Source organism: Tursiops truncatus, chromosome 2 (genome assembly GCF_011762595.2).
Source record: "Tursiops truncatus isolate mTurTru1 chromosome 2, mTurTru1.mat.Y, whole genome shotgun sequence".
NCBI classification, from domain to species: domain Eukaryota; kingdom Metazoa; phylum Chordata; class Mammalia; order Artiodactyla; family Delphinidae; genus Tursiops; species Tursiops truncatus.
In genome coordinates, this window is record NC_047035.1 from 61,164,389 (window position 1) to 61,179,451 (window position 15,063).

Sequence of the window (15,063 nt, forward strand, 5' to 3'; positions counted from 1 at the left end):
AAATCTTTTCCTTCTGAAATGAGTTTGGGGCCCTAGCTCCGAAGGTCTATGATAGGCAGCACTGGTGAGCCATAATAGCCAAGACTCTCAATGTGGTATTAGGTTAGATGTGCTTACAGTTAAACACGCCTCTAAAATAAGTCAGAGGAGAATCTTTTTAACTCTCTAGATAAACATTCAAGCAACAGAAGCAGACTATTACTTCAATATAGGCAAGGAGGATTTTTTATTAAAGACTTTACCATTTGAGGTTCCTTAATACTTACCTGCAGTCCTTGCTCTGCTTGCACTTGCGGTGTTTTTGGCCAGCACACTTTTCCCATTAAAGAAATATCCTTGAAGGAGAAAAAGAAAACAATTAAAATAATGTCAATTTTAAAAATCACTGAGACATATTCTTCAATGCAGTAAAATGCTAGTCAATATGATGCAGTAAATGAGAAATATAGAACAAAAGATACAATAAAAATATTGTGCCTATTGTTCCAATTTTAAGGCTTTTTAAATTACTGGGCTCTATAGCTATATCATCAGATTTAATAAGACAATTAGGTAATATTAAATCAGATACCATAAAATACTGCTTTTAAATGGCTGCGCAAGAAAGATAAAATCTAAAGTAAAATTTAATCTAACCAAGAGCGAGAAGGAATATAAATATACTTTAAATGTTAATGGAGGGGACTTCCCTGGTGGTCCAGTGGTTAAGACTCCATGCTCCCAGTGCAGGGGGCCTGGGTTCGATCCCTGGTCAGGGAACTAGATCGCACATGCCACAACTAACAGCCTGCATGCCACAACTAAAGGAGCCCACGTGCCACAACTAAAGCTGCCACACGCCAAAAGGAAGATCCCGCACGCGGCAAGAAACTGCATGCCACAACTAGACCCGGCGCACCCAAATAAATAAATATTTTTAAAAAATGTTAATGGGTAGAACTGTTAGTGTCATTTTTATCATTACTAATGCTAATTGCTATGATATATCCTCAACTCAGTTGCAGTGGTAAAAAGATAGTGCACTACAGTGTCCAACAATGAATAGGAATAGAGAGACCCAGCTCCTGCCCAAATTGTAATGTCACAGACCAGACAGCAACAGGCAAGTTATCTTGCTTCCCTTTACCTCAGTTTTATCATCCTTAAAATGGATGCTCATGACTTTTCAAGGTCCCTTTCTCCTCTAGCCTTTTAGTAATGTCAGTAGCAAAATATAAGCATTCCTTGTACTTTAAAATACTGCTTTTCTAACTTTGCTTAATAAAAAGGTTCAACTGAGGTTACTAGCTTCTACTTCTGCTCACTTGTCAAAAATAACTATAAAACTAGACAAAATATAAGGAAAACTCTTTTAGGGTTGGACAACAGGCAGTGCAAGACTATAATGACTAAGAGAATGGAAACAAAAAAGGCTAAGAGCTAAATCACCCCAGATTTCTGCCTTACACAGTTTCCAGACCACAGCACAAGGAGAGAGAAATCACACAGAGCACAGGTATCTCACTGAGTTAAAGAGACAGAAATTAGAGTAAGGAAAAGACAAAGAGGGTAGAATTTGTAGGGCACATTATGGGGAGGAGGGAGCTGCATAGAGACAGAGCTCCAGAAATCTGCATAGAATCCTTGAGTCTTTGGCTGAACACCAATCTGCTTGTACAATGGTGAAACCCATGAGGTCAGACAAAGAAAAACTGCCGGGGGAAAAGAAGCAATTACCAAAGAGCTGAAGCCACGATTCCCAGAGCTCACACAGTGCTAGGAGTCATTAGATCTCCCACCAGACATTCTTAATACATGGTATTGGGTTGGCCAAAAAGTTTGTTTGAGTTTTTCCATAAGATCTTATGGAAAAAACCGAATGAACTTTTTGGCCAACCCAATACATTCATTACAAACCTCAGATGGATCATACATTAGTCCTAGAGTAATAGCTTCTCTGGACATTGACAATACTTTAAAATAATACTTAAAAAGATCAAGCTGATCTTCAAGTAGCTTAACTGCCTAACAGAACAAACTGACCCTTTGTAAAGGAAGACAACAAAATCCAGTACTCTACAATGTAAAATTCACAATGTTCAGCACCTAATCAAAGTTACCAGTCATATGAAGAGGCATGAGTATGTAACACATAACCAGAAGAAAAAAACAGAAAAGGACCCAGAAATAGCAGAGACATTGGAATTAAGAAATAAGGATCTTGAAACTTCTAACATAAATATTATAAATTTCAAAGATGTAAACATAATGAGGAGCAAATGTAAGATAAAAAACAGAATCAAATGGAATGTCCAGATAAAATGTCCACTATCTGAAATAAAAATTTCACTGAGTGGCATAAATATCAGAGAAAACACTGCAGAAGAAAAGATCATTTAAAGACATAGCAATAGAAACCATACAAAATAAATCACCTAGAGAAATAAAAATTGAAACAAAATTAACAGTCAAACTGACATATATTGAATTAGAGTCACAGAAAGGAGGGTGTGAAGAGAGCAGAAAATATTTGTACAAAAAATAGCCAACATTTTTCTAAATTTGATAACAACTATAAACCCCTGGTGCAAAAAGCTCCATGAACCACAAGCAAAAACACACAAAGAACACTGCATCAAGCACATTATAATCAAAATGAAAAGAAAAAACAACAGTAATACAGGAAAAAGTCTTAGTAGCATCCAGAGAAACAATAAGTACAAAGACATAAAGAATTACTGGCAACTAATTACCACAAATTAATACTGCAGGTTTCGTGTCAGAACAGTGCAAGACAGAAGACAATAAAGCAACATATTTAGAGTACCTGTACTGAAAGAAAACAACTGTCCACATAGAATACCATATCCAGAAAAAATATCTTTTAAAACTGAAGGTGAAATACTTTTGTAGCAAACACGAGGTGAAAAATTTATTGCCATCAAACTTGGCCTACAAAAAATGTTAAAGGAAATTCTTCAAGCAGAAGGAGTAAAACTTGAATGCACACAATGAAAATAAATGATAAAATGATTTTAAAAGTGGGTAAATAAAAAAGACTTTTTCCCTTTTTGAAGTTTTTGAAAATATAACAGACTGTTTAAATTAAAAATGATGTATTTTGAGATTTATAACTTGTATAGATATGAAGTATACACAAATGAGATCACAATAACAGAAGAAGGGAAAAAGAAGTATACGGCTATAAGTTTCTTATACTATATATGATTTACTGGGATAAGTTAAAATATGCATATTGTAAACCCCATAGCACTCACTAAAACAATAAAACAAAAAGGTAAATAAGCTAACAGTATGAAATAGTATGAAATGCTAAAAATTAATCAAAAGAAGGCAGGTAGAGAGGAAAAAGGGGGCAAAGAACAAATGTGACAAATAGAAAGCAAATAGCAAGATATAAATACAAACCCAACCATATCAATACTTGCATGTAAATGGTGCTAACCACTCCAATTAAAAGACAAAGATTGTCACACTGCAGAAAAAAACAAGATCCTACTATATGATTGCTATGGGAAACCTACTTTAAGTATAAAGACACAAATAGGTTAAAAGTAAAAGGATGAAGGAAAATATAACATGCAAACACTAGCATAAGAAAACTGGCATGGCTATATTAACATCAGACAAGGCAGACTCCAAAACATGAAGTATTAGAAGGAAAAATCGGCTCACTGCATAATAAAAAAAAAGAGTCAAGTGCCTCAGAAGACATATAGTATGCACTGATGACAAAGCTACAAAGGGCATAAAACAAAAACTAAAAGAACTGAAAACAGAAGCAGAAAAATTCACTAGTATAGTTAGATATTTCAAACAAAGACTATCTGGCTCCAGAGACTACACTTTTTACAAATATAAAAACTAAACAGCTAATTTTAAATGTGAAATCCTACAAAAAATTCTTCACCACCTTTTAGCTTTATAAATACATCATTAAAGTATAAAAACATGACAACAATGAACACCAAATTCAGGATATTGTTCACATCTGAGGTGGAAGAGAATTACTGGAAAGAGGTACAAAGGAAGGGGGCCTCTACTTTACTTGTAATTTTCTATTTATTTAAACAATCTGAAGTGAATATGGTAAAAAAAAGAAATAAATTTTGAAAAATCTGAGTGAAGAGTATGTGTTCTACAATTGAAATATATCATGATTAAAAAAAGATATTTCTCCACATATTAATGTAGGTAACATAAAAATGTCAAAAATGGATAAAAACATCTTAATAAAGAAACCTACAGCTTACATCACTTGTAAACATAAATGCAAAAATCCCCAATTAAAATATTTGCAAATCTAACTAATCAGCATATTTAGAAACAATGCATCTTGACAAAGGAAATTTTTCCCCAGAATGGATGGATAACTCATTGCCAATTTATGAGATTAACAGATTAACATGGAAATTCATATGATCCTTTCAATAATTGCTTACAAAAATCATCAATAAAATTCAACCTATTTCTGAGTTAAAAGTAACTAGAAATATATTAATTAGACCATATATTTGGTGGAAAAAAGAAAATCAATTGAAAAACTATCAGACCAGAGTAGAGGTAAAAGGCACATCTAACAAATTCAACAAATGAAATTTCATACCAGCAATAACCAGTTAAGATCCCTTTCTCAAAATAAAAGTTAGCTATTAATATAAGCAATGAAATGAATGAATCTCAAAATCATTGTGTTGAGCACAAAAGGCCAGGTTAAATGGGCATCAAAATGGCCAAAAATAGCCTCTCCAAACTACCCAATAAAATAAGTATGAAGACAAAAGTATATGAAAATTTAAAGTATTTGTCTAATAAGTCCAATGTCCTTCTTCAACGACAGTTTTTATTAATTTTTTTCTGTGTCTGGGCCATATTTTCTTGTTTATCTCTGTGCCTCATAATTTATTGTTGAAAGACTTATAGTAACCTAAGGAGCACTTGTTCATCAAAGACTAATGAATCTCAGTAAGAACAATTAGTTTTTTACTGTTGTAACTTTCTATTCCCATACTCTTCTGTCCAGCTCAGCTGTAGCCTTGAAAAAGAAAGATAACAATAAAATAAATGTTTGAGTGACTAGGCCATATAAATGTGTAGTTTGATTGTTCTGAGTCAGTCTCAGCCTATCAGTAGTGATGCTATCACCTAGAAATGCTTGTGAGCACTCAACTGGGCTCATACTATTTGTGTCAAGGCCCCACAGACATTCCTCTGACTGGAGGCACCATTATGATTGCAAGGTATACCTCAGCAAAACCATCTGGGAACTTTGAAAAGTCAGGCTTATTATTTATGAGTCCTGAAAGATACACAGCATACCTGGGGCCACACAGTGAGATCACAGGCAGATAGAGAGAAGGGGGTGGAGGGAGAATGGACCTGGGGTTCTGACTTTATTAGTATAAAGGGTGGGGTGCCCAGGGTTTTACAGGTTCACTCGCTATTGATGAATTTAAAACATAAGGGTGGGAATCGAAGTGTTCAGTCAAGCAGTCAGTTATCTAGATCAACCAGAGATTTCCAAAAGGGGGAACTTCATGGGTGAGGTGGTCTGGCTCTTAATCTAGTTGTGTAGCTGGCAATGTGTTTATTCAAGATGGATGTCTTTGAATTGGATGCCTCAGAAATCAAAAGTTTAATGTTAGACAATTACATTAAAACCAAAAAAGCTAATTGTCAGGCGCTTACACTGCACTGAAGTACATACCAAGGGCTGTGCACATGCTCAGAAAAGACCTAGAAGCCCTAAGTTTTCACATCTGACTGACCTTGAGGCTCTAGCTAAGCTGGAAGTGAGGGCTAGTGCAGAGTTCTAAACTGCCTACCTGGGCACTGAAGGTGTGTCCCAACACACAAAAGAGCCCCTTAGCAAAAACTGAAAGACATTGGTTCCAGGCATTCAAGGAAATCTATATTCAGTCATCACCTGATCACTAAGCTTAGCAAGCAGAGACTTCAGTGGCCATACATGACTAAAAATACAGACTTTACAAAATTAGTTCAAGAAAGCCACTAAAATTTTTTAAATGATAACAATAAGAACTACAACAGCAAAACAACAACAAACCCTGGTGGGGGAGAAGGAGGACCTTATTTCCACAATTATCACATTATATTATTTTAAATGACCGATTTATAACAAAAAATATGAGATATGCAAAGAACAAAGAAAGTATGGCTCAACACAGGAAACAAGACAATCAAAAGAACCATCCTTGGGGAAGCGCAGATGTTGGACAAAGACTTTAAATCACCATGTCTAAACAACTGAAGGCAAGTATGACAATAATGTCTCATCAAACAGACAATATCAATAAAGAAATAGAAGTTATAAAAATGAACCAAATAGAAATTCTGAAAAGCTCACTAACTGAAATGAAAAATTCAATAGAGGTGCTCAGTAGAAATTTGAGCAGACTGAGAAGAAAAATTGGTGAACATGAAAATAGGTCAGTTGAGGTTATTCAGTCTGAGGAAAAAAAAGAAAAAGAAAAAGTAATGAAGAAAACTGAACAGAGCCCTAGAGACCTGTGGGTCACCATCAAGCAAAATGGGAGTTCCAAAAGAAGAGGGGAAGGCAGAAAGGATATTGGAAGAAATAATGGCAGAAAATTTCCCTTGTGAAATCATCTACATATCAAAGAAGCTAAACACACCATAACCAAACTGTCAAACTATTCAAAAACAAAGAGAAAATCTTGAAAGCAGCAAGAGAAAAGCAACTCAACACCTATAAGGAATCCTCAGTAAGATCAACAACTGATTTCTCATCAGAAACCATGGTGGTTAAAAGGCAGTGGGATGACATATTCAGAGTGCTAAAAGAAAAAAAAAGTCAACCAAGAATTCTAAATCCAACAAAACTATCCTTCAAAAATGAAGGAGGAATGAAGATATTCCCAAATAAACAAAACTAAGAGAGTTTGTCAATAATATAATCGCCCTACAAGAAACACTAAAGTGAGTCTTCAGGCTGAAATGAAAAGACACTAGACAATAACTCAAATACACATGAAAAATAAAGAGCACTGGTAAAAGTAAATAGGTAAATCTATAAGACAACACAAATAAAATTTTTGTTTGTAACTTTTCTCTCCTCCTATCTGATTTAAAAGAAAAATGAATAAAACAATAATTATAAATATGTGTTGATGGACACATATTGCATTAAAAATATAATTTACATGACAACAGCATCACAAAGAGTGGGGAACAGAGCTATACAGGAGCAAATTTTTTATATTATTGAAATTAAGTTGTATAAACCTGAATCAGATTATTATGTTGGGATGTTAATTATAATTTCAAAGGTAACCATTAAGAAAATAAGTTAAAAATATAAAGTAGGGGCTTCCCTGGTGGCACAGTGGTTGAGAGTCCGCCTGCCAATGCAGGGGACACGGGTTCGTGCCCCGGTCCGGGAAGATCCCACATGCCGCGGAGCGGCTGGGCCCGTGAGCCATGGTTGCTGAGCCTGCATGTCCGGAGCCTGTGCTCTGCAATGGGAGAGGCCACAACAGTGAGAGGCCCGCGTACCACAAAAAAAAATAAATAAATAAATAAATATATATATATATATATATATATATATATATATATATATAAAGTAAAATAAATAGGGGATAAAAACAGTACAAAAAGAAACCTACAGCTTTTCACACTTTTCATTAGTTCAACATTTTAGAAAACCATACCATGGGTACTGAAGAAGATTACACTACAGTGAAATAGAGATTCCATAGTGAAAGCTTACTAGAACCAGGAAGTGAGACTCAGAGCTTGGCAAGTCAACCTACTCCATAGATAGGGCTCTGGAAAACAGTGCAGGGTAAAAGAAGCCCACAAATGCATTCAGTTCATAAACTTCTAGACTTTTTTTTTAAGGTCATATAATTTTAATGATTTTTTAAATTTTTTTATTTTATATTAGAATAAACTTCTAGATTTAAAGAACATATTCATTTCATGAATAAAGAGAAAAAGGCAACTTAAGGCCTATGGAAAACCATTGCAGGATAAGGGAAAAGAGACAACACTCTAAAATACCAAAGGAATAATTTTTTTTAAATTGTGTAATGTGCTCAAAAGATGCAAGAAGATATGAATTCTGCCAAAAAATATAGAAATTCATGCAGAGTAAAGATACTGAGTTGAAACCTGCAAGATAAAAATGAAACAAACTGAATCAACTAAGAAGGTTTGAAGAAAAATAAAATGCAATAATAGTATTAAAATATTTAAACACATCTTAAAAAGCAGATTTTAAAATATATTAATGAAAAAAATCAAATCAGATGGTAGAGGACAAATTATAAGGTCTTCCAAAATATAGAGGAAAATGACCAAAGGGCGATGGGGGGATGGAGGTGGAAGCAATGGGAAGATAGTAATAAAATCAGAGAAAATGAAGAGACAATGTGAGGATAAATGATGTTTTTTTAATGTAAAAGTAAATAAAAGCAAAAATGAGTAGCTGGATACAAAATGATTTAACTGATTTTTTAAAAAGGTATAGGTAAGTTAAAAGGGTTTGTGTTGTCATGTTCCAGGGAAAAAAAATCAGTGAAAATAAAAGCACACCTAAACATATGCTATAAAATATTTAATTAGAAATGTAGCAGATGTGTAAGTTTGTGCCCAGAAAAAGATATTCTGACAGATTCTGGAAGCAAATGCTGACCTGTCGGCAGAGTTCCTAATGGTCAATTTGGGCAGGAAATGCAGAGAGGGTTTAAGGCAGACAACAGTGGGAAGGTTGGATGATTAGGAAAACAGTGGAATCTGTCTCAGACACTGGTGCCTGGTCCTTAGAAGCTTCTACAGACAGAAGCTAAAGGAACACTTCACAGGTGATTCCATGAACCTAAGAGACACACAAAGAACTCCTTGACAATGAGCCTACACAAGAGAGAACAGAGACATCCTCTCCTTTTGGCTCAGAACTCTGCATGTCTCCTTTGCAGTGGGGATCACAGATATACTCAGCTCAGAAAACCCACCATACATGAAATAACCTTCTAGAAAAATTATTTGAAGATGCAATTAAGTGCTCCAAAATAAAAAGTTAAAGTATAAAAATAGATGAGTAAAAGTGGTATGCAATGAAACTTTAAACATAAATAATAGTCTAAAGTTTTAAATGGCTAACAAAACTGAGTGTAAATGTCAAGAATTACATTTTAAAATACAAGAAAACTACTAAAACCGACCTAAGAGAAAGCAGAAAATTTGATCAGACCTATAGCAAGAGATTGAATCAGTAATCAAAAACCTTCCAACAGGGCTTCCCTGGTGGCGCAGTGGTTGAGAGTCCACCTGCCGATGCAGGGGACACAGGTTCGTGCCCCGGTCCGGGAAGATCCCATGTGCCGCGGAGCAGCTAGGCCCGTGAGCCATGGCTGCTGAGCCTGCGTGTCTGGAGCCTGTGCTCCGCAACAGGAGAGGCCGCAACAGTGAGAGGCCCACGTACCGCAAAAAAATAAATAAATAAAATAAAAAAATAAAAACCTTCCAACAAATTAAAGTCCAGGACCAGATGGTTTCACTGGTGAATTCTACCAAACAACCTTTCTCAAACTTTTCAAAAAATAGAAGAAGAGGAAACACTTCCTGACTCATTCTGTGAGGCCAGCATAACTCTGATACCAAAGCCAGATAGAGACATTACAAGAAAACTATAGACAATTTTTCTTATGAATATAGATGCAAAAATCCTCAACAAATTACTGGCAAACTGAACCAGCAGCAAATTTTAATGATCATAAGACATGACCAAGTGGGGTATATCCCAAGTGTGCAAGAATGGGTCAACATAAAAAGCAATCAATGTAATACACCCCATTAATAGAATGAAGGGGAAAAAAAAAAAAAACATGATCACCTCAATTGTTACAGAAAAAGGATCTGACAAAGTCCAAAACCCTTTTGTGGTTAGGACAAAAACAAAAAACACTCAAAAAACTGGGAATAGAATGGAACTTCCTCAACTTGACAAAGGATATTTATGAAAAACCGAGAGCTAACATTATACTCAATGGTAAAAGACTGAAAGTTTTCCCCCTAATATCAGGAACAATGATGCTCAATTTCACCACTTCTATTCAACATAGTACTGGAAACTCTAGTTGAAGGAATTAGGCAAGAAAAAGAAATAAAAGGCATCCAAATTGCACAAGAAGAAGTAAAATTATCTTTATTCACAGATGATATGATCTTATATATAGAAAACCATAAATAGTACCAAAAAACTATTAGAGCTAATAAATAAATTCATTAAAGTTGCAGGTACAATATAAAAATATTTTAAAGTATTAAATTTCTATACACTAACAATGAACAATCTAAAAATGAAATTAAGAAAACTTTCCATTTACAATAGCGTCGATGAGAATAAAATACTTAGGAATAAATTTAACCAAGTAGACACAAGACTTCTATAAAACATTGCTGAAAGAAATTAAAGAAGACCTAAATAAAAGAAAAGACATCACAGGTTCATGGATGGGAAGACTTAATATTAAGATGGCAAGATTCCCCATAGCAATCTACAGATTCAATGCAATCTGTAACAAAATCCTAAAGGCCTGTTTTTGCAGAAATAGAAAAGCTGATCCAAAAATTCAAATTGAATTGAAAAGGACCCTGAATTGGCAAAACAATCTTGAAAAAGAAAAATAAAGTTGGTGCACTCACACTTCCCTATTTCAAAACTTACTATCAAGCTATGGTAATTAAAAACTGTGGTGCTAGCATAAGGACAGACATCTAAATCAATGGAATAGGACTGAAAGTCCTGAAATAATCTTATCCAACTGTTAATGTTTACAAGGGTCCCAAGATCATTCAAAGGGGTATAAATCATCTCTTCAGATAGTGCCAGGACAGCTGGATATCAACATGGCTCCCCATCTCACATGTTATACAAAAATTAACTCAAAATAGATCAAATACCTAAGTGTAAGAACTGTAAAATTATTAGAAGAAAACGTAAGGGTAAATCTTCATGACCTTGGATTTAGTAATAGATTTTCAGAAATGACACCAAAAGCATAAGAAAATAAATTTGGACTTCATCAAAATCAAAAATTTTCATGCATCAAAAAGTGAAAAGAGGGCTTCCCTGATGGCGCAGTGGTTGAGGGTCCTCCTGCTGATGCAGGGGACACGGGTTAGTGCCCCGGTCCAGGAAGATCCCACGTGCCACGGAGCAGCTGGGCCCATGAGCCATGGCCGCTGAGCCTGCCTGTCCAGAGCCTGTGCTCCGTGACAGGAGAGGCCACAAAAGTGAGAGGCCCTATAGAATGGGAGAAGAACCTATTTACAAATCATTTATCTGATAAGGGTATGTATCCAGAATATAAAAAGAACTCTTAGAACTCAACAAAAACAAAAAAAAATCCCAATTAAAAAATGGGCAAACAATCTCAGCTTTGAAGTTAATAATACTCTTTGGCAATAACACTAGTAATTTTAAAGTTGGGGAAAAGCAAAAGGAGGGAATCAAAGGAGCTGTCCTGATTATTTAGCTTAAGAATTTCCCTCCCTCCCTCTTCCTACCCGTTGTAACTCTCCTGACCACCCCACTCTCTCTGACCTTAATCCTAATACTAATCATTCTTTAGTGTCAACGACTTCAGCATTTCTCACACAAGTATGCTTTTCCTCTCAGAATCACTTGTTCATCATTAATATTATAATATTACCATGCAACAGAAAACCGTCTAGTGTTCTTTCCTTTGGCACAATCTTGACACTAATATGCAATAAAAATATTCCGGGAGTTGAAGCACTAACTCTCTGATTTACAAAACCCTGTGATTTATTTAGTGAAAGTGAGAAGGAAATCACAGGAGAGAAAATAGCCAATAAATTTTCATTTTTATACAGTCAAAAAAAAATGTGCAAAGGACTTGAATAGACATTCCTCCAAAGAAGATATACAAACAGCCAACAAGCATATGAAAAGATATTCATTAGGGAAACACAAATCAAAATCACAGTGAAATACAGGGACTTCCCTGGCAGGCCAGTGGTTAAGATTCTGCAAGGTGCGGGTTTGATCCCTGGTTGGGGGACTAAGATGCTGCATGCTACGCAGTGCAGCCAAAAAAAAAAAAAAAAAAATCACAATGAAACAGCACTTCACACCAGATAGGATGCTATAATAGGAAGAAAAAAACAGACAACAACAAAAGTTGGTGAGGATGTGGAGAAATTAGAACCCTTATACATTGCTGGTGGGAACTTAAAGGGTACAACCACAATAAAAAAGTTTGGTGGTTACTCAAAAACTTAAACATAGAATTACCATACGATCCAGCATTTCCACTTTTAGAAAAATGTCCAAAAGAATTGAAAGCAGGTATTCAAACAAACATTTGTACATCAGTGTTCTTAGTAACACTATTCACAATTGCCAAAGCGTGGAAATAACCTGAATACCCATCAACTGACAATGGAATATTATTCAGCAAAAAAAAAAAAGAAGTGAAGTACTAATACATGCTAAAACATAAATGAACCTCAAAATTATTATGTTAATTGAGACACCAGACACAAGAGGTCATATATTGCATGATTCCATTTATATGAAACATCCAGAAGAGGTAAATCCCTTGAGACAGAAAACCAACTTGTGGTTGCCAGGGGCTGGAGAGGGGCAGTAGATGGAGAGTGATGCATGTGGGATATCCTTTGGGGATGATGAAATCATTTTGGAACCAGATGGAGGTGATAGTTGCTCAACATCGTGAATGTACTAGATGCCACTAAATTGTGAACTTTAAGGTGGTTAATTTTATGTTATGTGAATTTCACCTCAATGTGAAAAAAAAAGTGATTGGGTTTGATGAGCACCTGAAAATATTCCCTGCTCCTTCAACACTTCCTTATATAGCAATAAAATTTATACTTGATAATTCTAAGACATTGTCCAATAACAAAAGAACTTATTTTGGTCTGTATTATAGTAAATTTATAGAAATAAAATTCACGTTTGACGTTTTTAAAAGACATGTAATGTAAAAAATAATGATTTATTGATAACAATTTAGTTACTGTTAGATCGAAATTTTAACATAAATTTAGTAACATACATGAATGTGGAGGTATCAGGTAAGAGTTACTACCATGGTAGTCTCAAGTGAGAATCACATGGGAAGGCACTGTGATAAGATGATTGAGTACACATGCTACTTGTAGTCAAACTGCTTCAATTCAAACCTTCACTCAGTCACTTTAGGGCAGACTTGAACAAGTTACTTAATCTCTCTGGGCCTTGGTTTCGTAAAATGGAGATAATAATAGTACGTATCTCTTATGCTTATTGTGAGGAATAAATAATACATGAAAACAAAAAATCTTACATGTAATAATAGCTATTACTGTTCACATTGGAATAAAAAAAAATAAGGATGCCTATTGTCACCATCACCATTTGTTATTATACTGGAAATTCTAGATATGAAATAAATAAAACATAAGATTATAAGAATAATTTAACCAAATTACTGTGATTTAAAGAGGCTATGACTATATGCCTAGAACCCCCAAAAGAATCTATTTCAAAAGTATTAGAAATAGTGTTATTTAGACATAAAATCAATTCACAAAAACCAAATTTAGAAAACGAGAAAAGGAACAAAAGTCACAAAAAGCAACAAAAAATATAAACTACCAAAACAGTGCCTTAACAAATGTGAGGAAAACTAAAAAACTTTACTGAGATATAAAAATTGCCTTGAATCAGAAATCTTGGATTTAGGACTCAGAATAAAAGCAAAGATAATTCTTTAAAGAAACGCAATTAGTATTTTGCCTAACATGTATTAATTCTATTTTGTCTCCCCAACTGAGTCAGAAACTATAACGAGTAGCATTGTTCTGCATCTTTCACAGGGTCTGGCACAGTGTTGAACAAATGTTTTAAAATTTGAAAATGTATACAGCCATGAGCAGTCCAGCTTCACAATCCTAGATACATTTTTCATGTGTTTCTCAGGGAAGTTTCAAACTGTTGTGTCTAACTTAGAATCCAAAATGTCAGAGCTGGAAGGAACTTGAAAGATTAGGAAAGTCTGAAGGAAGCCCAAATTTCACAGACATTGAAACCAGAGCTTTAAGCCCCAAAGCGTGCTGGGTAGTATTCAAAACAAACAGAGTCCGTGGTCTTTCCCCTAAACTGCTTCCAGCAGATGGACCAGCAACAGAAGCAGCAGTGTTCCGCTGGCCTGTTAGGCAGGGCCAGGATTTTTTCAATCATCTTTTAAAAGTGATGGGGAGGGCTTCCCTGGTGGCGCAGTGGTTGAGAGTCCGCCTGCCGATGCAGGGCACACGGGTTCGTGCCCCGGTCCGCGAAGATCCCACATGCCGCGGAGTGGCTGGGCCCGTGAGCCATGGCAGGTGAGCCTGCGCGTCCGGGGCCTGTGCTCCACAACGGGAGAGGCCACAACAGTGAGAGGCCCGCGTACCGCAAAAAAAAAAAAAAGTGATGGGGAGAGCAACTTCCCCCTACTCTTCCTCAAGCAATCCAGTTCTCCCCAAGTGACGCTTGCTGCTAAGATAGAAGCCAAAGTGTATTTCTACCACATACTCTTTTATGGTTTCGTCAGCACTTATTCAAGGTGCACGGCCTTTAAATAACTCACTATGAAGTTCAAGTTTCAGAAAGAAGGAAAGAAAAGACATTTTTATGGCCCTAAGCAAATACTTGTCCACACAGGTTATTTTCTTGAGAAACTGCCCTGATTTGCATTGACTTTCTCTTGCTTCCCGCAGGCAAAACCCTGCCGGCATTGGCCTGTAGAATCCTGCTTACAGGCACAAGAATGTGTCAGAGCTGCTTTGCATTCATTCTTAACCACATTTGACTTTTTTTTTAATTAAACATTTTATATGATTGTTCTGGATGGCTGGCCCCTGTATTCAGTAAACTGTCAGTTCTAAAAATTTGATTTAAAAAAACTGAACGAGAATGGCAGCCATATAAATGTAAACATCAAAATTGCTACAGACACTATCTATAACTAAATATGTACGGTAGCTTTTCCACAAAGTCCTAACAGA

General features: G+C 35.5%; 1 protein-coding gene across 1 annotated transcript in view; it reads right to left on the reverse strand.

Annotated features, from left to right (window-relative positions):
* LOC141277805 (uncharacterized) overlaps nt 1-15,063 on the reverse strand; it is a 109,177-nt gene that overhangs the window by 72,426 nt on the left and 21,688 nt on the right. The window contains exon 2 of the mRNA XM_073799896.1: nt 267-335. Coding sequence (XP_073655997.1) covers nt 267-335 — 69 coding nt within the window. The remainder of the gene's footprint in view (nt 1-266; nt 336-15,063) is intronic.